The sequence below is a fragment of the Lissotriton helveticus genome, chromosome 10, assembly GCF_964261635.1.
Source record: "Lissotriton helveticus chromosome 10, aLisHel1.1, whole genome shotgun sequence".
In the NCBI taxonomy this organism is placed as follows: Eukaryota; Metazoa; Chordata; class Amphibia; order Caudata; family Salamandridae; genus Lissotriton; species Lissotriton helveticus.
This window is the reverse complement of record NC_136071.1, coordinates 268,971,998-268,995,951: the sequence shown is the minus strand read 5'-3', so window position 1 is coordinate 268,995,951 and position 23,954 is coordinate 268,971,998. Positions and strand designations below refer to the sequence as shown.

The window sequence follows — 23,954 nt, the reverse complement described above, 5'->3', positions numbered from 1 at the left end:
ATAGGATATACTATTCCCAAGTGCAGAGCCTATTGGGAATATAGAAACTACACTACAGTCCATGTGAGAGAGAATTTGATTGTTTTGGGTGTTCAGATCCATTAGAGGAATTACATAGATGTTATAGAGAGGGGATGATGCAGAACAACATGTGACTATGGATATAGGGGCAAACATTTCCCATTATCATGGTTTGGATGAATTTCTCAGGAAAGGATTTCAACCATCTGATTTTTGATGTTTTTGAGATGTTGGCAACAGTTTGGATTCAGAAAAGTAGGATGCTGTGGTCTACTGTACTGAATGTATATAAGCAATCTAATAGTTTCAGCATGATGAGCAAATGCCCGTTCATTATACCCCATTTTTGCATGAGTGGTTTCTCAATGTGGTGCAGTGCTTGGGTCTAAAAACAAGTTATTGTGTGTTGTGAATACTCTGTGATTCAAGTTTATTTGTGACTGTTTTTTTTATTATATGTTAATTCTATGGGACACCTAAGATAGAACAGTGGTTGTTTTCACTCCGTGTGGTCTAAAGTGGGTGTTTTGAGCAGTGCATAATTTAGGTGTACTTAGGACTGCCAGAGGCTCTGCCTTCATGAGGCTGCTAATGAGACACTTGGTTGGAGGAGGGCTACCATGCCACAGTGGGCAGCTGCAACAGCAGTGGTTCAGGGGTTGCCGGCATGTTTTTCAGGTCTTGTCCTATTTAGAAGTGGAAGTAAATGTTGAAAATGGGATGGAGTTAAATCCTTCGGTGTTGTCCAGTTTGGAGGCAGTGAAGAAGATCTCAAATTTGACAGATAGTTGATTTTTTGGACTCTTTTTGTATGTATTTTGTACCATAAATAGCATGATTTTACCTGAAGGCATCTATGTGAAAGGATTACTAAAAGTCGTTAGACAAGCATAGAGGCTTACATAGGAAGTAGATCTTTTAGCCACTTTTGAACTGTGTGAAACCAAGAATTATGGCCCAGTTTAATGGGTAAAGCATTGCTGAGCTGAGGATCCAAGGCTCTGAAAGTGTGACCACAGCACTTTTCATTTTTAAGGTGTGCTATAATGAGATAGAAGAGAACATTTGATGGTAAAGACTTGCCAGAGGCGAAGGAATGGACAGGTCAATTAAAGCAGGACCCATTTTATAGAATGGCTGATTGTGCTAATTCACAGACAACAAGTGGTAAATGCCATAGGCAGAAGAAACATTGTCATATTTGCTTTGGGGTTTGGAACAAGAAGAGGACCATGATGATCTGATCAGCACCTGGTAAACCAACACAAAGAATCCTTACCATTGATCAAGTCCTTAGTGTTGTCTTTTGAGCGTCAAGTAGTTTTTCATCCTCCAAACCCGAATAACAGGCAAGCATTCACAAAGTTTCTGAGTAGATTTTGAAGATCGTTAATCAAAATTGGGTAGTATCTGGTGTTGATTCAATAGTATACGTCTTTAAAGATGAAGAAGTGCACCAACTGGCGCAGTGGTTGATCTTAAAGGTTAAACAGGATGAAGAGAGGGCAGAGCCCTGCAAAACTGTACATTTAAGACATAACGCAGTGTAGAAAGCAGGACGGACAGAGAAATAGGTTGTAGGTAGTTTAATAGGCAGAGACAGCTTACACAACCACCTTCAAGCGATGTCTGGTCATAACAGCTACTTGAGCCACATACAGAATGTTGGGACAAGAACATATGATAATAATTCTATTAGAACAGTAACATGTCATTAGAACAGTAACATGAGGATGCTACACACCCACCCTCTTTTAAAAAAAACAAAAAAAACAGAAAAAAAATGATCCAGAAAATGAAACAAAAGAAAGCAATGAAAATAATTAGCAATCAATGGAAATAATCTTGCAATTTTACAGGAACGTGTTTGACACGTGAACTTTTTCTTAAAACAAAATCAGAAACATTAGAATCTGTACAACAACATTATCAACATTCTCATTGTCAGAAACTCCTATGTCAACAACCGGAGAGCGATTACTAACCACAGGCATGGAACCATCCAAATCTTGACTTCTGCACCCAAAGGTATCAACCATAACTGAATAAGACGTATCATCGTTCATGCCAGACCTTTTTAATTTGTCTTCAGAATGATCCCCCACAGAATCAAAGTTAGTCGTAGAAACATTTGCATGTAAGTTAGCGCCCGTATTCAAGCCTTTACATAGAGAGATCCTTCTGAAATTCCATACTTTACCTCCCTCAACTCTAACTGCTTTGGAAAACAACTCAATCACCCTACAAGGATCAGACCATTTGTTCCATTTGTTACCAATAACTCTACCAAACTTAACTCGCACAAAATCACCAACTTTAATCTTACTACAACGGTTATTCAATGATAAATAATTGTTTTTCATCTTTTCTTGGTATCTTAAAACCCTCTCCCTAACTAGGGAAGGATCAAATGAAGACTCAGAAGAAAATTTAACTTTAATCCACCAAGGAAGAAGCTTGGAGCCAGGCTTCCTACCTCTAAGCATTTCAAAAGGAGACAAGCCTGTAACAGAATTAGGGGAAGTTCTATAAGATAACAACGTGGCACGCAAAGATTTCCTCCAATCTAAATTACTCTTAACAGCTAATTGGATGGATTCTTTAACAACCCTGTTAAAGCGCTCCGTCTGACCATTGGCCTGGGGGTTGTAATTTGACACCCTTTTGTGCACTATACCACACCTTTCTAGAAAAGACACAAACTCCTTACTGATAAATTGCGGACCATTGTCTGACACAATTTCAGCCGGAATGCCTTCCCTACAGAAAACTTCATCTAAAAATTGAATTACTTGAGTAGAGCCAATTTTGTCAACAAATTTGAGCTCTGGCCATTTCGAAAAGTAATCGATCAAAACTAAAGCAAAATCCTCCTTGTGAGTGGACAAATCAAAAGGGCCGATGATATCAATCCCCAACTTTTTCCAAGGACATGTGACAAATTCAATAGGAGACACACCCACAGTCAAAGGTTTGGCGGTTTTGTCATTTTTAGCACAAGGAGAACATGAACTGACCGATTTATCAACCATTTTATCAATTCCAGGCCACCAGTAGAACTCACGAATACGCCTCTTTGTACTTGACATACCCATATGGCCTTCATGGGCCATAGAAATAATCTTCTCTCTCAAAGCAATGGGAGGAACAATCTTGTCACACCTATTTATGAAACCCTGATCAAACATGAGTTCATCTTTTACCTTAAAAAAGGATAGAATATCACCAGACAAATTTCTTTCCTGGGGCCAACCATGTTGTAAATAACTTACTACAAAAGACAAGCTAGTATCATTGCCCATTGCTACTCTCCAATTGGTCTCAGAAATACCTTCAGACAAACCTGCAATACTACAACCATTAACGTCATCGATGTTAAAAACGACATCTGAATCACTTCTTACATCGTCAGAACAAATAGAATTGACTAAAGGTAACCTTGACATGCAGTCAGCATGTACATTTAAACGACCAGGAACACACTCAACTATGCATTGAAATTCCTGCAATTTTGCAGCTAAACGTGCTAAGCGTGCAGTTAGGGTCCTACCACCACCAGCTGCCAACATATTAATCAACGGTTTGTGGTCAGTCCTCAGTCGAAACCTTGTTCCCCATAGGAATTGCCTAAAATGTTCGGAAGCCCGGGTGCACGCTAGTAACTCCTTCTCAATGGTAGAATAGTTGTACTCAGCGCCCCGCAAGGTCCTAGAAGCATACGAAACCACATATTCTTCTCCTTTGTCCTTCTGCATTAACACAGAACCCAAGCCTACATTGCTTGCATCAACACATACTATGCATTCTTTACCCAGCTCAAATGGTCTCAAAAAAGGAGCATTGATGACTTCCTGTTTCAATAAGTCAAATGCAGATTGTTGATCCTTGTTCCATACAAATTTAACATCTCTTTTTAACAACATTCTCAGATGATGTACTTTTGAAGCATAATCTTGAACGAATTTGCTGTAAAATTCAGTGAGGCCCAAAAATGATACTAATTGTTCCTTATTCGATGGTGCAGGTGCTTTAGATATGCTTTGAATGTGATTAAGTTTAGGTTTAATACCTTGAAAGGAAATTTCATGACCAAGATATTCAACTTTACTTTGCCTAAATTTGCATTTGGATAATTTTAGTGTCAAGCCCTTTTCCTGAACACATTTTAAAACTTTTTCCAGATTCCTGTCATGGTCCTCAAAATCTTTCCCATAAATCAGGATGTCATCCTGAAATGCAATGGCCCCCTCACAACCCTCTAACACAGCTTTCATGAGCCGTTGAAATACAGATGCCGCACTGGCTAAACCAAAAGGCATTCGGCAATATTGGAACATACCTTCCGGTGTAATAAATGTGGTTAGAAATTTAGAGTCCTCATGTAAGATTACTTGATGATAAGCACTAGTTAAATCTAGTGTTGAAAATACGCAAGCGCCTGAAAGAGTGGAAATAAGCTCATGAATATGAGGTAAGGGATGTCTATCAATCCAGATCTCTTTGTTTAAACTACGAAGATCTACACATAAACAGAGTTTGCCATTGCTCTTAAGGGATAAAATATACTGGCGAAACCCATGGTGATGATTCAACAGGTTCAATTATTTTCTTGGAAACCAGATCGGACAAAATCACTTTCAATTTATCTCGATAGGCCAAAGGTACATTTCTGAACTTATGTCGAACGGGAACAGCTGATTCTTTAAGAATGATGCAGTGTTTAAAATTAACAAAAACTCCCAAATCATCAGTGAAAATAGAAGAAAATGTGTTCTTCATTTGAACAATAAAATCATTTTCAGGTGGTACTACATATACAGGTGGGGAAGCATTTGGATCTAGTTTAATGCCCAAATCGTGTTGATGAGGCCAACACAAGATAGATGCACCTTTAGTAGCAACATACACTTTCCCTTTGGTTGTTCTGTCCTTTAATGTAATGTCCGCCCACATGTATCCTTCCAGATCAATTTTCTTTCCTGAGTATCCACCAGGATGTACATCAGGTGGTAATAATTTTGTTGTGCCCCAATATTTATTAAAAACATTTTGCCTATAATAGTATACCAGGCACAAGAATCAATGAGCATTGATATTTCCTCTCCATTGATAAGAATAGTATCACTAGGAAAACCCTTACATTTAGTATCTCCAACACACAATAAAGTATTGATTTCAGAGGGCTGTTCAAGATCATCACATTCTTCATATGACAATAAATTTACTCTCTGTGAAGACTTACACATTTTGTTGAAATGACCTGGTCTCTTACATTTTATACATATTTTGTTCCATGCAGGACAACCCCTATAGTTTCCTACATGATCATTGGCTCCACATCTGTAACATACAATATGGGATTTTTTAACAAAAGTTGTGTTATCTTTCCCAAAAGTCTCTTTTTTAACAGGAAAAGATGAAGATGTCTTATAATTGGAAACATTCTTTACTAAAGAGACCTCAGGAATTACTACTTTAGTTTTAACTTCCTGACCTCTAATTTCACTTACGAACAATTCAGATTGTTCAATGCTTTTAGCAATATTTAACACAGCACTGAGAGAGGATTCAGTACCCATCCAAAGACGTTCTTGAATCTTTTTACTTTTGGTACGCATCATAATCTGGTCTCTTAAAACTTGTTCGAAATGTATTGTCTCAAATGAACAGGAACCAGCTAAAGTACGTAAAGCAGCTACGTAATTTTCGATAGACTCATCTTTTTTTTGCACTCTGGAATAGAATTTAAATCTTTCCATGACGGTATTAATTTTTCTACCAAATCTAATAGATAGTTGTTTTACAACAATTTCAAAAATATTCAAATCTCCAGCACCTATGTTTTCGACAGGAGGTAGGTTTTCCAATTCTTTAAGTCCTGCACCACCTAAACAGTTCTTTAATAATGCTAGTTTCCTTTTTGGAGAACATCCATCTTCTTCAACTACAGCTACGTAAGCTAAAAACGTGGGATACCATAGATCCCACTCCATCTTGGGATCGCCAGCTATTGGCAAAAAATGTGCAGGTGAAATAATATTATTTGACATTCTTATAACCTTAAAACACTTAAAGGTAAAGTTTAGAAAAATAATAAAGCATGAGCAAATGACAAGAACAAATCATGTAAATGAGACAGTGAAGAATAGGTTAAAATAATAATCTAAAACAATAAAAGTTGTCACCGAAGTCTATAGTGAAGATAGCGTCGAGTGTTGATAGAAGTCAGGAAGCAAGAAATTGTCCTTTGTTAATTACGAGTCACCGCGAATATTGTGTGGAAGTAAACGGTGGTTTAACAGGTTTTCTTCAATAGCTGGAAAAAAAAAATGTTATTTGTTGATGCGAAAACGCTCGTCTTGGAAACTAAATATGGCCACCAAAAACGTCATGAGCATGAAGACGTTGTATACCCAGTTCAAGGAAGTGCAGACGCATCAATGTGTGATGAGACGCTGATACGCGATGACGCTGCTGCCTTTCGTGTTGGAGAAGAATGTCGAAAGCACCGAACACAGGGGAGCGTTCTAACAGACTCGGTAAGTTTTCCTTATATCTTTTCAAAAAATGCGTAGGAGCAATAGATGGGATAAACACCCAATTTAATGCGAAAAAGAAAGGAAACTCCAAAGTCCGTCAAATCAGATATATTTCAAAGTCCCCATGCATCGGAAACCTCCTTACATCTCCAAATAATTAAACAATGACGGCAAGGAAAGATAAAAAAAAAAAATTCGGCTGCCGCTGGTGCAATCAGGGCACTAAAGTATCAAATCAGCCGCTGGTGCCATCATAGTGTCACGTAATAAAGATAAATACCTTCTTCTTTCTTCCTCTTGATAAGTGAACGCTGTCTCTCCAAATTCACTTCCACGAAAAAAAAATTTAAAAAACATTTGTGGATTCTTTTATCAATCTTCGTATCCCGATCGTCGCCAAATTATGTAGAAAGCAGGACGGACAGAGAAATAGGTTGTAGGTAGTTTAATAGGCAGAGACAGTTTACACAACCACCTTCAAGCGATGTCTGGTCATAACAGCTACTTGAGCCACATACAGAATGTTGGGACAAGAACATATGATAATAATTCTATTAGAACAGTAACATGTCATTAGAACAGTAACATGAGGATGCTACACGCAGCACATCTGAAAAAACATGAAAACGACCTAAGTTTGGATCTGTGAGAAACGACATGTAGCATCCTGGATCAAGGCTTGTGAGTCCCATGATGCTGAAACCGCAAATCAGTATGCTAGGACTGATTACAATCTGCACCGCTCTGAACTACATAGAATCCTGTCTCTGCTCTGTTCTGACCGGTGATGTAGTTTACAGTAGCACTTGTGATGGTGTGCTTAATTTCTTCTAACACTCTACTCCAGAATCTCACCAACAAAGTTTAAATAATCCATAATCAAGTGATAAGAATGTGTCCGCCCTGTGGTGACAAATTTACATAAAAGGAGCCGAGAAAGCATGTCACTGGTTCACCAGATACACTGAGTCCAGACCTATAGGGGAATTTATGATGTTACATCGCATACATTCTCAATGCATGGCTTTACAACGCGGTCATTACAACAACTGCGTTGTTACCACGCATATTTATCTGCTGTGGCCGGTAGTGGGATTACCGGCCGGGCGGTGATGTAGGGAGTGGGAGGGGTAGGGTGGGGGGTAGTAATGTATGGATTACGGACTTTAAAAGGTAAGTAAACATAAAAATTATTAAAAAGAATTTCGTTGCACACACTGCATCACCAAATGCGAAGCAGTGTGTGCAACGAAATTCGTTTTATTTACTTTTATGTTTACTTACCTTTTAAAGTCCATAATCCATACATTACTACCCCCACCCTCCCCCTCCCCACGTCACCGCCCGGCCGGTACTCCCACTACCGGCCGCGGCTGATATTAATTACTATTCCTGCTTCAGTTTGCGCAACAGCAGGGCAGGTGTTGGATTTAAAATCCAACACATTCCCTAGTGTTGCACCCCCCCCTACAGCAAGTCGGTGATATGACTTGCGATGTAATGGCATGCATAGTAACAACACGATCATTGCAACAACCGCTTTGTATAGCCATTGCGTTGTGGAAACAGCATTGTAAACGCTGTTTCCCATATAGGGCAGAGTTTCTAGGACACCTCTTCACTGCACCACAAATACTTGCATTCAGCAACACTAAACGTTATCTTTCAATGATCCTTGAGATAGAAAAGAAATGGTGATAGATCTCAGGGAGCTTGGGATCCTAGACATAGAACCCTTTAAACCGAAGCCTAAGAGCAGAAGCAAGCTGCAGTAATTTTCACAGAAGGCTTGCAAACTGAACTATGACTGAAGAACATTCAAACTAAAACTCTACCTTTATTAATTGGATTCTAAGCCCTAATTTAATTCTTGGCAGAGCAGGCACCTCTCTGTAAATCAACAGGGCTCCTGCCAATCAATCAGTTTTCCCCACCCATTTTAGGGCTTAATTCTAATGTCCAGGGGGATAATTTCGCATCACTATGGTTAACAGCCCTAGGGGTCCTGTTAACTGGAGGACTAAGGAAATAACAGGAATTTTGGGTTGAAACCTGAAAACCTCCTGACTAATGAGAAATAATTTGATAACCATTCATTTCGGATCTTATTTCCTCAGTTAATCCTCATTCCACCCCACAATTTTCCTACAGATCTCGGTTGCTTTTAGCAACCAAACTCTGCAAGCGAAACATGAAAGTAACTTTGCATATCTCAGATTTGCTGATGGGCTTGGTATAAAATGGGCTCTATTAACAAGAGCCTTATATTCAAGAGGTGACCAGGTTTTCAACCGGGGCTCGGGTGGCTTGACCACTAGAAACATCTGACATGACAGCACCACAGGACCACCTGGTTGGACTGGAGGTGGCACTGCTCTACTAGGAGCATCGCTGATTTTTCATGTCAGGGACCGCCTGGCATTGTGGTCTCAGGAAGAACAATTGAAAACTGTCCCTTATGCATAACAACAAAACTCGGCACATCATGAACTTTTTTTTATACTGCACTATGAACCCCCTGCTTCGTGGATTTATTTTTACTGGGAAATAACTGAATGGCAAGTGAGTCATTTTTATTATGTTGGTGCGCTTGGCATTCAGTTCTGTCTTAAGTCCATCTGACCCACAATTGATGCATTTGCACCAGTGAAAAATCCAACTCATGATGTGACAAACTCTCCTCCACTTGGGGAGAGTGGGATGGGGACATAGTGGAGCTTCTTCCAACAAGGAGAGCTAGTAAGGCTCCTCACAAACCAAAAGGAGGCCCCAGTGCCGGCTTCTCTTCTACTACTTCGAAATAACAAAAAGGAGACAGGCAGGGCGCTATAGAAACTCTTACTAAATTAACAAACAGGGTGTTTGATTTGAATCAGAGTTGATTTGTTTGACTCTGATGCTGCTCATCTTGGAACTGGCATATGTGTTTAACTGTGTCTAGTTTCGTTGTTTTTAAGGAGAAGTAATGAATAATATTTCAAAATTATCGGGGAAACTAAAATATAGTGGAAAATATGTAATATTTGGCATTGATGAGCAATTAAATTCAATTCATGAATGTGAGTGGGATTTTTAGGGGACTACTTTTGTCAGTAAATATATAATTTTCAGAGTCTAGAAGTTGGCAAACAAGGATGAGTCGGTACTTGATCTATGGTCCCAGGCAGTTTGAAATAATTTTCATAACAGCTGAGCTGCTGGATTTAGGTCTGAAGGTATCTGGTTGACATCCCCAGAATAGCATAGTGTGTAATTCAAAGAGTATACATTTCCCTCTAATTATTGTTTTAATATATATATTTAATTATTGGATTTGGTGGTTTGCATTTGGCCTTATCTCTTCCTCGTCATATTCTCTTGTCATAGTGTGGTTAGCCCCTCGCCTTCTTTCCACATGTACCATTCTGCAGTTTGCCAGGTTTAAGTCATACTTTTATATATTTCATATCTATTTATCTAGCAAGTATTGCATTCTTCTGTTCAGTGCTATTCAGAGGCTTAGCTTGTACAGGAAAGATAATAGCCTTTTCTGTTTTGATTGGTTTGCATATTATAAGCTATAATTAAAAAATTCTAATGCTGGGAAAATGGAAAAGAGAGCAGAATTTATCTGAAAAACTCCTATCTTGCTTATACGGTAAATTCCCCTCCTTGACACTCCTAAAGTCATTTTAGATTGAGCTCTCTAGGATGGATAAATACATTCTCCTGGCAGTTCCAGGTAACATATCCTGAGCCAACATGTGGCTTCTTTATATCCAAGCACCAGTCATATCCCTATTTACAGATATTTACTATTAGGTGAGTGATGTGGGGAACTGTAGTTCTATATTCCTTGATGCCTTGCTGAAATCAGTGGACTTTTGGAGCATCCCATTCCTAGCCTTCCAATGTCTTATATACGTTTCCCCTATTGCTATACATAAAATATGTGGTAACATATAATCAGTATTTCTTGGTTACTCAAGGCAATTAAAGTTTATTGGCTACTATGGACTTGGGAGGATTTTGAGAGTGTCCTATGACGAGCAACAGGGTTTCTGCAGTAGTGGGGGTAAATAAATCACACTAAATTGAAGTTTTGCACCAAACATTTAATTGTTAACCCAAAGCACCAGAGGGAGCAGCAATCCAACTGTAATTAGCTTAGGTGTCGAGGACAGATGACTAAGAACAATTTTCACAGTTTAAATCTACATTCTGTCAATCATTTTGCACATTCTCTTTTCCAGGGTAGCATTTGTAATTCCTGTGTTCATAATTAGTTTTTTGATTTTAGGCATTCAGGGTAATACATTATTCAGGATGGAGTAATCTTGTACTTTTTTTTATTTCTCTATGATTTTAAAATGCTATTGTTTTATAAATTTCCCTATGTATTTAATGTCAGCTGTGGTAACTCCTTGACTTGGGTAATCTGAACCTGATTTGATGTGATCATCAAGTAAGGTCTACCAAGTGACTCCATCAGCTGCTTTGCTAATGAACTGGATGCATTACCAAGAAACACAAAATTGTTTGACCCACACTTTTATCATCTATAAATTGAGCGGCGTTGATTAAAGTATGGACACACTTATAATCTCTTAACACACATATGGAAGCATTACAAAAAGGAAATAACAAGGTCCTATCTGTCATTTTCCGATAGCAATGTATAAGTTGCTCCCATTCTAACATGCAGTAATTTGGTAACCACACTTTTATTGCTATCGGACTTATGAACCCTGAGGTCCAATGAAGATCAGTTGACCTTCTATAACACTTTTATTTGTATATCCCTAGAACAATAATTAAAAAAGTATTTTCAAGTCTACTTTTGTGTTTGGTTCTTGAAGGTTATCAACCCTTGCTGCACTTGGTCCTGAACAAGGCATCCTGTGAATACTTTGAGTAGCTGAAATGGTGTAAGTGGCAAATAGAAAATGTTGCAAACTATTTTCATTTAGGGTCCAGCTTTTTGATATAGGTGGCCAATCTGATAGGGTTATTTAAACGCTGGGGTGCACTAAGAAATTTTGTGCACTGTTGAATCAGGAATTAATGCTTATTACCTTATGGATTTGTTTTGCATATAATGAAATGAATTGTTTTGAGCATTCATCTAATGTTTGATTACATAGTGAATTAATTGATCTACCCTTCTTTTAAAAGTGTTGTTTCATATTGAGTTTGACATTGCTCACCTATTTGAAAAATACCTGTACTGTGACGGGCATGACACCATTGAAGTTTAGTAGAGAAGGTAGAGTGAGCTAGTCATAACTTCTTAACGGGTTGAGCTTTGGGGCTCATACTCCATCAAATTTGCAAACATTTACCCCTGAAAGAACCTCACAGCCATGATAGGACATGACATTGCGCGCAATGTACAGGAGGTATACCTTCCTATTTGTAATGCTGTGTGTTTTGTATGTGCATTGGAATTGGATGGTGAGGCTATGTTGCTACTGGTCAGGTCTTTATGTACAAATACCCTTCTATGAATCACTATGTCATGTGGTGAGGCATGTACGTTTGTATGTGTGTATATGCATGTGTGTGTGTGTGTGCACACGTGTGTGTGTTTGGTTAAGGGATGGTCTAAAGCTGAAAAAAGAGTCATGCATAACTGCTGGAAACACAAATAATTCAGGACAAATGATGGACAGAATGCTGAACAGTGCAAACATTCACCCCAGTCACTAGGATCTGGGTTCAGTGTCACGATTCTCACATCTATAAAACTATGCAATTAGTGCTCCCAACAAAATGTCAACCCTAAAAAAACTTTGGCATATTTGGCTAATATTTTTACCTCAATTTCTTACTTGTATGATAATATATACATTGATCAAATCGCACATATCCAGCATGAAGTTTAACTATAATAAAGTAGACAGAACAACTATTGTGTTAGTGTAATTGTTTTATTTGTATTTGTAAGCTAATACAAATCACTTTATTTACATACATGGTATATAAAATATTGGAATACTTCATAAGCAAAAGAAACATTCTATGCAATGCCATCAATTACTTAATGATTTTACAAACTAAACAAAAAGAGCTGCATGATGCTGGAAACAATACCATATAAAAACAATCTAAAGGAATCATCTCCATATTGCCCCCGAAAGCACTTGTAATTGCTGATAACATATTTCGAATGATGCGGTGACATGATCTGCCCATTAAACTTTAGTGGCATTACCTTGGCATTAAGTGTATGTGAATGAATGGCCTTAAGAAAGTTTCTGAGGTACATGAAGGGTGAGCTTCATATCTTATTTAACAAACAAAAAAACATCATTCATTCATGTGTTATTTAACAAATTGGAAGTGGTGTTCAGAAAAAGGTGATACCTTGACATTGATAAATCAGAGTGGTCCAAAGGAGTAGCTATAATAGCCATCCAGCCAAAACACCCTGAATACACCTAATTTTATATGACCACAGCAGGCATGCATGATTGGCTGTGCTTGTATAAAACATAAGTGTGGACCCAAAGTTTTTCTCAACATCCACAAACGAAGGCTGCCTAGTCTTGATTCCATCGTATGCCTCTTCTTTCCTCCACTTTACACTTCCTGCTTATGTATATCACTATATGGGTTCTTTTTCATCCCTACTTTCTCCATTTGTTACTGTTTTAATTTTTATTTCTATGCCTCCTTTTTTTCTTTTTTCGACCTTTCTCACTCTATCTCTAGGTCAATGTCTAAATATGAAAAATAAGTGCTTGTCTTCAAAGGTTGGTGCCTATCACCTGCAACCTTCAGCACAAATAAGGCACTGATTGTGCTCTTATTGGAGATTGCCTGGGAATACCAGAGTGAAAAAGGACAAAAGGCAGGATTAAAGACAGTCAGGAAGATATAAAGTGGCAGACCCTGGGACATAGTCAGTTAAGAAAGTAGGGCTATTGATGAATATAGTTGTCTGGTTGAAAGGCAGATGAAGTGACTGCTAGACTGAAACACACATATAGAGGGTTACCACAAATTTTAGGCAAAAGCATCAGTTAGATCTGCTGATCACTATAATGGCCGGACAGACTGTTAAGTAGGTACTTAATGCAAAAAAGTGGCACCATTGAAACTGTGGTAATGGGTGTAAAACAACAGATGCGTGGTGGTGGTACTTGTGGGATGGAAATATGTAATTTAAAAGCAGTTTAGTTGTATTGTGCGAAAGGATTTATTTTGAGAAGTAACATCTTCTGCATGAGCTCGTGTACTCAGCAATCGGCAACTGTTGAGATAGATGGTAATACGTAAATAACCGAAAATCAAAAAATATGGAAGTTTTTGGCTTTAATTCTTACTCTGTTTTAGTGTTCACTTACTGTATTGTTTTACAAGTTTCCCGTTTCTTATCTCTTGTGTTTAATTTATGTTTACTACAGTCCATGACGCGTTTAAATGTTGTGCAAATTATAAGTCAAAAGTAACCAATCTTCTAATGAAATTGTTTTTTCTTATTTTGCTAGAATTCATGCAGCAGCTATTGCGAGTGGTGAACATTATGATGGTGTTAGTTTTGCATTAGACTGACCTTAGCGTCCCTATTGCCAACAACTTGGAGATGTTTTTTTAAGATACTCAAAGATGCCATTGGTCCAACAAAAGCAGAACAGTCGCAGGAAATTGCTTATCTCTTGCTGTGTTAAGAGTAGGAATTCCATTACATTTAAGCTTGGTTACTGGCTAACAGTTTGAAAGAAAATAAACAGTCATATTAAACTCCAATCTTAAAGACAGCATCTGTTTACTTGTAATTTATTAATCTAGTAAGCCAGGTAATGCAGTTATTTTGTGCTTCCTTTAGTGGTATTTATTGCACTGTTGTGAAATAGTCTGTATAAAAAAATGTTAAGGAAATACTTTGGGCTAAAGTCTTACAAATAATGCAGTTCTAAAGGAGCCATAATTACAAACTAGAATAAATATATTAGATCCACCTGTAATGCATTACATTTTAATCCTTTCAGAGTCTCACCTGATTTCTATTACCTCGGTACTCTTGAGTGAAGTCGATTTCATCCTGGGACTCACGCACATATAGGACAATATGTGACGTTCAGATATAGGGATTGCGAGCATAAGAGTAAGGGATTGCTATTATGGTCAAAAAGCAATTTATACAAACCGAAGAAGAATGTAACGAAAAGAAGTATTGTATTGTTTTTCTATACAATTTACCTTCATCTTCTAAATTGACCATGTTTTCATAATTAAGATACCAAAGCATCCCACAACAGTGCTCAAAAAGATTCTTTGTATAAAAATGTCAAAGGCTATGAAAAAAGAAAAATACATGACTCAAAACATCTTTTGGAAATACTGTTTGTGTTTACAAAGGAGTCCACAATACTGATAACATCTCTCTCATGAACTTTTCTTGCTCCCTTATTTTGGTTTCATCTCAACTCTGGCGTGTGTATCATCCCCATCCAGGTCGTATTCTTGGACTTGTCCATTTGTCCACACCTTCATGCGGTCTCTAAAGTCACTGGTTCGTGGCGACAGAATAAAGTCATACACTAAAGCAGCAGCTGCTCCTCCAATCATGGGGCCAACCCAGAAGATCTGCAATAGAAAACCAGGTATGTCTTTTATGTCCACAGCACTTTAATCATGAAATAAGAAGTCAATTTCCATTGGAGAAAATGGTTGCTTCCTACCATGGAGGCATTTTATCTTTTATGACATGTATTTTCCACATTTTACAATTCTTGGCGCCTTTTGGGTGGGCCTTCATTGAAGCCACTTTTGCCAGGCCTCCTGTCATTTGCATGTTGACCATGCACTGGATATTTTATTACAGAAACTGAATTACCGATTGTTTAGTGGTTGGATAAGAGGTTAGCATAAAAAATCTAAATAATTGAAATCTGCCACTTTTTGTTAGTCTGCTTTTGGACCGAAATTTCCAAAACTGCTAAAATCCTCTTCGTATGCAGATTAGATTAATGTAGGGATTTTGAACGTGTCCCCAGATACCACCTGTGTAGCGTATCAGAATGAGTGCGCTAAACACATTAATTATGACTGGCTATCGCCAGTCAATTAGAATGGTCTTAAAACAATGGCATGTTCTGGTTCATTGAAAGGGTGGTCAATCAGATTGCAATCAAACTGATGACCGCCCTTTTAACCAATAGGGAAAGAGTCCAGTGTTAGGCTCTTCCTTACTGGGTATGGCAAACAATCAGAATCGATGTGGTTACCCAGAAACAATACCCGTGGCTTGTGTGTAGGTTGGTAATTTAGGATTAGCCTGTAGAAATCCCTTGTATACCACCTGATATCTACTTCATGGTTGGAAGAAGAGGGTGCCCGGCAGAAGTGGATATGCACTAGCATGTGCAGGGATGTATGGTAGAATGAGAAATATATGTTCACCATGCCCTGCAATAGCAGTTACTATTATCCGACTAAGCAGTACGCATTTTAGTGACTACTTTTAGATGGAAATTTGAATTTAACACTGGTGGCATTCGTATGTGTGACAGTCCTGGGTACACAGGGGCTAAAGGAAAATGGGAAGAGAAGCCCATAAAATCTTGTGATTCGTGGTATTTAGAGCAGATTGTGTCCTAACAAGTATCCTTAATATTACCTAACACTTAGGGGCCGATTAGGATGGCGGACGGACTTGGGTCCGTCCGCCACCCCAGAGGTGGAGGGACCGTCCGCAGGGGCAGCAGCGGTCCCTCTGTGCAAATTAGGATGTGACCGCCACCCTGGCGGTCACATCCTGTATGTTTTAACATTGCGGCGGGTGCTGCTTGAAGCAGCACACGCCGCAATGTTAAAACTGCATGTGTTACATTTACATGCACGAAGCGGCAGGCACCGCGCGGTGCCTGCCGCTTTGTGCATGTAAATGTTGGGGGGTACCATAGGTACCCCCCATGTGCACCCCCCACCCCCCGACACCCTGGGGGCCCGCAACGGGCCCCCAAAAGCCAAAGTCCACATGCTTTTCCACGGCGGAAAAGCCGACGCGGAAAAGCATGTGTTCGTGCAATTCCTAATTTGGCTGACGGTGTCTTGCAGACACCGTCACCAAATAGCCCTCCTCACACCGCAGATCAGCGGCGGACGGACCTGCCGTCTGCCGCTGGTCCAACCGCACTCCCACCGCCATCCTGATCTGGCGGTGGGTCTTCTATTTCACTGCGGCGGATAATCCGCATACTCCGGGCCGGCGGTGGCTTCCGCCGGCCCGGAGTATGCAGATTATTCGCAATCATAATGAGGCCCATAGATCGGTAGCACCTTCACATATACTCCAAGCAGGTCTCTTCCCTGCGCTCCTGTACTTTTGTACCCTTTAGCATTGTTTAAATGTTATATTCAATAGCTCTTCCTGAAATTTGTATTTGGTTTGATTGCCATTTATTTAGGAGTAAGAATGCATGGTGTGGTGTGCATCAAACGACCAGTCTTGCTACATACTTGTATTTTCATTGTTAGTAGGCATATTTTCAAAAGATCAGTAAGCTTAGATGGCTATTTGTATTCAGATGTAAAACACACATTTCCTTCTTAAAATGAATTATTCTATGCTCCAGTTTAAAGTTGTCTGTTAGCTGCTATGCCTAACATGCATTTATTTAAGATGCATCCCACATTTAAAGCCTTGGTACTGAAACAATATTAAATTCTTTACTCACTTATATATTTATTTATTTATCCATTTATTTATTTGGCATCATACAGTGCATCTCCTCGCCGTTACTGCAGAGCAGTCGGCGTCTTCAGTACAACATGGGTCCATACATTGAAAGAGGGTTGTAATCTAATTGAGAGGTGGACCTTGTTTGACTTCTTCGCCATGTGTATGGTCACTGAAGGGCAGTTTTGAAGAGCTTGGTTTTCAACAGTTTCTATTGCAAAGCATATTGATGGGTACAATAACGAAAGTGATTCTTTCATAAAGAAAAACAAGTCAGTCTCTCAACTCTTCCAGTAAAGTCGTTGAGTGACATATCATGGCAAACCCTCACCCCTGGACAGGTTAATTTTTAAATGTTTTACATTAAGATAATAATGCTGTATTAGCATAGAGAGGATGGCCCTGCTCCTCTTTATGTCTCAAGTGCATAAAATATAATGCACCATTGGTCTCCTAAACCAATCATCTTTAGACCTTTCAATGCCGTAACCTCCTACGTACCATTTACTCTATATTATGGAGACTTTGTTCCCATGCTTACAATATTAAAGGCAAAACTACTTGCCCCAAAATGCATGTTTCTTAAAATACCAGAAATGTCTGAATGTGTTGCACAGGACATGGGATTTTATGTGTGGTAATATATTATTTAACATTTCAAATCCTGGAATTAAGTTGGGGTACTCCTTTAAAAGCACACAAAAACATAAAGATGGATCGGTCACCACAAAAAATATGCCTTGACAGGATTAATGGAATGAGGCTTTGGAGATGTTTGGAGGGCCCCTTTGACGCCTCCCTCCAGTCAGGTGACTAGAAAAAGTGTAATGATGGTTTATAAAGCTTGACCCATGACCAGTCTGTTTTCGGTAAGTTAAATCACAGTGCTGCTTTTCAATATAAAGTTTATCTGAGTTCCACAGACTAACTGCTCTTCTTGGCCAGAGACTAAGATACCCCAGCCCCTCCCCCCACCCACAACATGGCTTCATATGCCCTTTGGGGGCCTGCTCCTAAATTTAAAAATCAGCTGTATAGGAAAGGCTAGCAATGTATTCAATTTACACTGATATGTTGCCTCTATCTAGATCAGTTAATGCTATTACAGACATGCAATATTCAACAAGCACTGGCAAGGCCAATTAGTCTTACCTGTGAACCTGGGACACAAAGTTATTGGCTTTGCTAGTGCTTTTTATCTTTATGACACTAGTATAGGTGCAAGGACCATTTTGGACTACTTCTTTGAGCATGAAAGCAAAACCACTATAACTGCTATGAACATGCATGCATATATGTTTTCATCTTGAAATGTTGTTTTCACAAAGCTTCGGAAAAGAATTTCAAGATGCCGCCAGGTGAGTGAAAACATGCATTTGCACATATGGTGGCAATTTTGGAATGAATTTTCATGAACCTAAAGAAAACACATTTCAAGATGGCTGTTGCATGCGCACATGTGACAAACACCAGCTAGCTTGGAATTTAATAGAATTCAATGACGATTGGTCACTGCTTTATTAGTGGAGAGACGTGGGCATAGACCAGTGGGATAAACAGGTGTTTGGGGCCAAATTTTCAAATAAAAAGAGCACAGGTTGGGAAAGAGAGAAATAGAGCCAGAACAAGAAGATAGAGAGAAAGCGGAAAAATAGTCATTTATTCACTACAAAGGAAGGTCCTGCCATGAGTAGTAGTAGAAAGATACAGCTCTGCTAATCAAAACACCATGAGACCAAATGCTGCTTGTGTGGGATAACACAAGAATCAGGAGTGAGGACTGGACTCAAAGCGCCCTCTAAGGGCCTGATTAAAAGTGTGGTGTTATGCACCCTGTCCTTCAGGGTGACTGAGGACATTATGTCTGCCATCCATCGTGATTGACAGGACTGGCATATTTATAAATCACCCCCAGCCCAGTGGATCTCTGTACCTTAAAAAAAACACCATTACCCGGCTCGTCTGAAGGTACCAAATATTTGGTGGATGGCAATGGTCGATCTGACAGCTGTTCACCAAACATTTTGCTTTTTAATCACAATCTCCCAAAGCGAGTTTGTTTAAAAAAAAAAAAAAAAAACTAATGTCCCACCACTCAGGAAGTTTTTCCCAGGGTATGGGGATCATTATTTGTATTTTTCTGTTTGTCATTGGCAGGTTTTCCCTGGTGGTGCCAGACAGACATGAAGGACATCAGCCTGTCAGTCCTAAAGAGGGTGGTCTGTGTAATGCCCTTACTCTGATGGGCAGCACTTTGTCAGGCCATCAAAATAATTCATAACAGATCCAGCAAGAGCACTGCCAAAGGAAAACTGATGGTCCACCCAATCTTGGCTATGGCGGGCAGTCTGCCAGTTTGGCATAGAGCATGCTAGAACACATTTTCTTTTAGCCATTTGTAAACTCTAACAATGCCACATGGTTAGAGGCCTTTGCCAGTGTGAAAACGAGGTTCCATGCTCTACTTCAAAATGCTCCTCGGTTTCCCTGCCTGTAGGTCGAAGTGTGGCATCATTGCTCCAAGATAACATTTTGCAGTAGGGAAGGGGAGGTCGATAATGGACAAATCAAAGCTACCCAAAATATGGGTCCCCAGATTTCAGAAATTCCTGAAAACACTGGAATGGATCAAGTCGTGGCCCGTGCAGGTCAGGGCAGTGGGGCGGTGTGGAGGTGGGGCCAGGTGGGGGGTTTCCGACAGACGATAACGAGGGAGAATTAATGATTTATTTGATTTTCCCATGCCATCGTCATTTGAAATCACCCCCTGAGCCGGCCCCATCACTCTTACCTGCATGGGCCGCGGCTGAATAGATTGTCACATTTGATGTTTTAAAACTAGGACAACTTCTTATATCTCTGCCAGCATGTTTTGTGATGCTCGGGATATAAGAGTAGCAGAAGATCTTGTAAAACGGTTTGGTGAGTAAGCAGTGACTCAGCGAATCACTCGCCCAACCCTCTATATATCTTATTGACCTCTTGTGTGATTCTGACCAAATCCCTTTACATCTCACCCTTAGTAATGACTCCATTAACTGTAAACTGGAAGAACATATGCAATGCTTAGCACATAAGGAACACATTTTTTTATATTTACTTTGCATTATTCTCAAAAGACTGAAGTTGCACATCTAATTTTTACTTACCCAGTGATCTTTAAAGTTTTTGGTAATAACTGCGGAACCGAAGGATCTGGCTGGATTCATTCCACATCCCGTGTAATCAATCTGTAAAAAAATATTTTTTTCAATTAACATTTTGTTGAATTGTGAGGAATTGAACTGTGCAACTATCTATTCACCAGCACGAAATATGAAAAAATAAACCTTAAAGTGCACAATAAACTTAAAATGGCTCCAAAAACAAAAAAAAATTGTTTGATACAAAACTTGTCATTTTGTTAATGTTCCAATATTGGAAAAAGGCGGAAACAAAATCCAAACGATGACATAGGTAGTCAAAGAATGCGCTTTCAGGCCCTAGGGTGTGCCCCATGTGACTCAAATAGTTGCTCTTGTTATGAAACGATTTCCAATAGTTTAACACAAATGTTAACGGGTAATACATGTTTTATAAATATGACGTGGGTCACTGAGGCGTGAGCTATCGGAAGTATCCTTTTATTAATATGAAGTCATACATATATGAGTATAATTCGATTGTAGAAATGGAGGCTGAAAGATGCGATTTCCATGGCCTAAGCTTTTCTGTTCAGTATGGCGGCCTCATTGTTAATTAGTTTAAGTTGACCTACATGACTATGCAGAATGTGCTATCTGTAGGACGTGTCTGGGCAATTAAGCTGCTTTTGTTTTGTCTTACAAGGGTAGAGGATATCCTCATACCCATATAGAAGTGAAAGTCAAGCATCCGGATAAACAAACTTAAATAATGGCTGAGACATATGCCTGGGGTGTGATGTTGATGTGACAGAGTGGTTGTTTACATAGACCAATTTTCAGAACAACCACTCAGAGGGGGCTTTTGTGAACAAAACATTTCCAAAGTTGCAAACAGCCAATGGGAATTCTACCTTACACTGGCAAAATATAAACCTTGTCCTATAAATAGGCTCAATCAGTGATGAATGGTGGCTGTGTCAGTGTTGTGCAAGTACTGGTTGGAAGACTACAACGAGCTGGAGGGCATTTCATTTATGAACTATAAAAATGATGCCTGCTTGACTTCCGGAAGGAGAACAGTAACATGCATAAACTAAATCCTTCAAACCGAAAGTATTTAATCAATGAAAGGCAAGTTGATCATCTAATTTCTGGTCACGTGCTCTAGTCCCCAGCCCTAAATAGCTACAGAAGTTCAGAATCTCAGCGACATCATGGAATCTGGCTTGTCAAAGCAAACCCAGATAAAAAATCATTAGAAGTTCAGCAAGAGAGGGCAATAGGGCTGAAGAATAGTGCCTAAAAAAGCAAGGGCCAGATTCACAACTTAGTGCCGCAGCGTGGAACCGCAAGCCCTTTAGCTGCACCATGCTGCAGCATTTCTGAAGCACAGGGATGGGATATATTTAAAAGAATATGTCACATCTCTCTGCTGACATACAAACTGCAGCCATGCACTGGTACAGGCACCCTTGCACCATGGTGCAAGGATGCGTCATGGGGAGATCGGTTTTGTGCAGAGAGGGGCACCTTCCGGCACAAAAACAATCACTACAGTCATTTTCCTCTTTCAATGCGTGCTGTAGAATGTCAACATAGGCACCCTAGCACCGTGGTACAGGAGTGCCTGCGTTGTAGGCAGTATTGTTTTGTGTAGGCAGGGGGCACCTTCCTGCAAAAAAACAATCCTCAGAGGCATTTTCTTTCTAAGTGTGCTGCAGAATACAGCACACTTAGAAAGAGGACACAGCGAGGAGAAGTAAAGATATTTCTCATTGTTGCACCTCTGATGGGAAAGAGTACAATTTTGCAACATAAAACATTGATACATTTGGCCCACAGGATATACACTGAGTCAGTATGTCTATGAGTTGTTAAAAGGGATGCAAGGAGAAAAGGTCAGAAAAAGGGACCAGTAGTTGCTGTAGCATGATACCAGGGTGTGCTGCCTGATCCTCATTCATTAACTCGTAATGTTACTGAAATAGTGCCTGCACTGTAGACAGCAAGTTTTGTAAAATACATGCAGGATCCAGGTCTATGTGTGTGCATGGATGCAAAATAGGATCAAAATACAGCTCAAAACTAGAGACGTGTGGGTATCGCATTCAACTTACTGCAATGAGGTGTCCCAGAGTTACTGAAAGTCCAATTGCCAGGGGTGCAGATCCGGTGATGTCCCCTCTCCTCCGGTCTGTGATGGCAATCACACAGAGTACCAGCTGGAATGTGATGATGATTTCAATGGCCAGCCCTTGCCCCGAATGGACTCCCGCTGACAGCTGTGAAGATGGATAGATGTGAAATTGAAGATTTAAATTAAATTCACTTGACCTAATTCGAATATAATCAACACTAAAACATAAATATCTCATTTATCACTTCATTTAAAGAAAAAAGGGGAATTGCGACATAATGTCAAAAATTGTAAATGCTGGAATCAATGAAAATGTTTTTGATTTAATTTCCTTCTTTGGATTGTTTAGAGCTCCAAAATATTCTTAACAATTTTAGAAATGTCCTATCAAAGTATGCCTAGTAGGAATGGTATATCTCCAACAATTTAAAACATATTGCTTATTCCCTACTGCATCCTCTTTTCACTGATATCCAGCATGTAACCAAGGGACAGGCCGGTTTGAAATATGGCTGAAAAGGATTTCGATCATTGCCTGGTTTTTCTCTTCACTAACATACATTTCAGAAACTGTTTTTCATTTTGTTTCCCAATCATGTCAACAAAGGTGATGCCTGAGTGAAACTAAGTCTGTGGGTAAACCTGAGATTACCTAAAGCAGTATTTGGCAACGTTTTAAAACGTTATTTTATTTGTATGGGAAACGATGTTCTCCTATTGATGGGAACGTGCTTTAATTACAATTATGATTATATCCAAAACTGATGAATCTTTTAAATGGATTATCCAGGCCCCCATTACCAACAATCAACACAAATTAATAGTCTAGAATGTTGCCTTGTTGGGTGACTTCTGCATAATTTGACCATTCTACCCATCAGTATGTCGATCGCACCGGCAGACAACTTGAGCTGTCTGGTGAAACCTCATGTCACCACACAACGCACATATACACACATACATACTTGAATTTACCGACTAACTTGTAGGGTTGCGCATCAGCCTTAGTACCAGTCCAAGACACATTACAGAGGAAGTTTCATGGGTACAACGTTGCTACGCTCAGGAATATATTTGGTATTAGGTATCAGGGAAGGGTCGTTGTGGAGGGGAGTGACCTAAGCCATAATGACTGTTAAGAAAAACATCCATTACTTTTACTCACTTCACTCAGGTAGAATCTTAGAACTGCTTGTCTTGAGAAAGCATAATATGTGACTTTAGTTTCAGTGCTTAATTGTTTCTGCTGGTTGAAGGTGGCGGGTACCAGCACTCATGTTTGGGAAACCACACATAACATCACACTTTGAACCAGAGAAAATGACAAAAAAAATGGGGAAAGGAGAAAGATAACAAAACTGTGAGAAAGAAAGAAGTTAGGGCTGAAATAGAACCTACACGAGTGAGGTAAAGAAACAGGAAGTGTAGGGTGGTGGAAGAAAGCGGCATGGGGAGGATCGAGATAA

At 39.4% G+C, this 23,954-nt stretch overlaps 1 protein-coding gene across 1 annotated transcript in view; it reads right to left on the bottom strand.

Moving 5' to 3' along the window:
* Positions 1 to 12,450: 12,450 nt before the first annotated feature.
* The window catches only part of AQP1 (aquaporin 1 (Colton blood group)), a 29,343-nt gene continuing 17,839 nt past the window's right edge, over positions 12,451 to 23,954 (bottom strand). The window contains exons 2-4 of the mRNA XM_078665291.1: positions 22,469 to 22,633; positions 20,376 to 20,456; positions 12,451 to 15,131 (exon numbers count right to left, since the gene is read on the bottom strand). Coding sequence (XP_078521417.1) covers positions 14,952 to 15,131; positions 20,376 to 20,456; positions 22,469 to 22,633 — 426 coding nt within the window. The 3' untranslated portion in view covers positions 12,451 to 14,951. The remainder of the gene's footprint in view (positions 15,132 to 20,375; positions 20,457 to 22,468; positions 22,634 to 23,954) is intronic.